The sequence below is a fragment of the Sinocyclocheilus anshuiensis genome, unplaced genomic scaffold, assembly GCF_001515605.1.
Source record: "Sinocyclocheilus anshuiensis isolate Anshui unplaced genomic scaffold, SAMN03320099.WGS_v1.1 C31044003, whole genome shotgun sequence".
Taxonomy (NCBI): Eukaryota; Metazoa; Chordata; class Actinopteri; order Cypriniformes; family Cyprinidae; genus Sinocyclocheilus; species Sinocyclocheilus anshuiensis.
In genome coordinates this window covers 1-268 of record NW_015584077.1, presented here as the reverse complement: position 1 = coordinate 268, position 268 = coordinate 1, and the positions used below count along the sequence as shown (strand labels likewise).

Here is a 268-nt window from a genome sequence, read left to right as displayed (position 1 = left end):
CTCACCGCTGATGGTGACAGACGCCTGTGCTTCTTCTCCCAGCAGCGGCTGGCTCAGTCTGCAGCTGTAAGTGCTGCTGGGCTCCAGGATCACCGTCAGGACGCTCTTCACGCTGAACAGACCCTCCTCGTTGGCCACCTGTGAGACGGTGACGTTGTCAGTCAGATTGTGTCCGGCTCCATCCTGCCAGACCACCTCTGCCTCAGGATAACCTCCGTACGCCACGCAGCTGAGGGCCACCGCATCGCCGGGCTTCAGGGCCGACTCT

At 62.3% G+C, this 268-nt stretch overlaps 1 protein-coding gene across 1 annotated transcript; it reads right to left on the bottom strand.

Annotated features, from left to right (window-relative positions):
• Positions 1-3: 3 nt before the first annotated feature.
• LOC107682025 (CD276 antigen homolog) lies at positions 4-264 on the bottom strand (the record flags this gene model as incomplete). Its single annotated transcript, XM_016478422.1, has 1 exon — positions 4-264. A coding segment is annotated over one exon (261 nt), but the record flags the coding sequence as incomplete, so codon positions are not given.
• Positions 265-268: the final 4 nt, after the last annotated feature.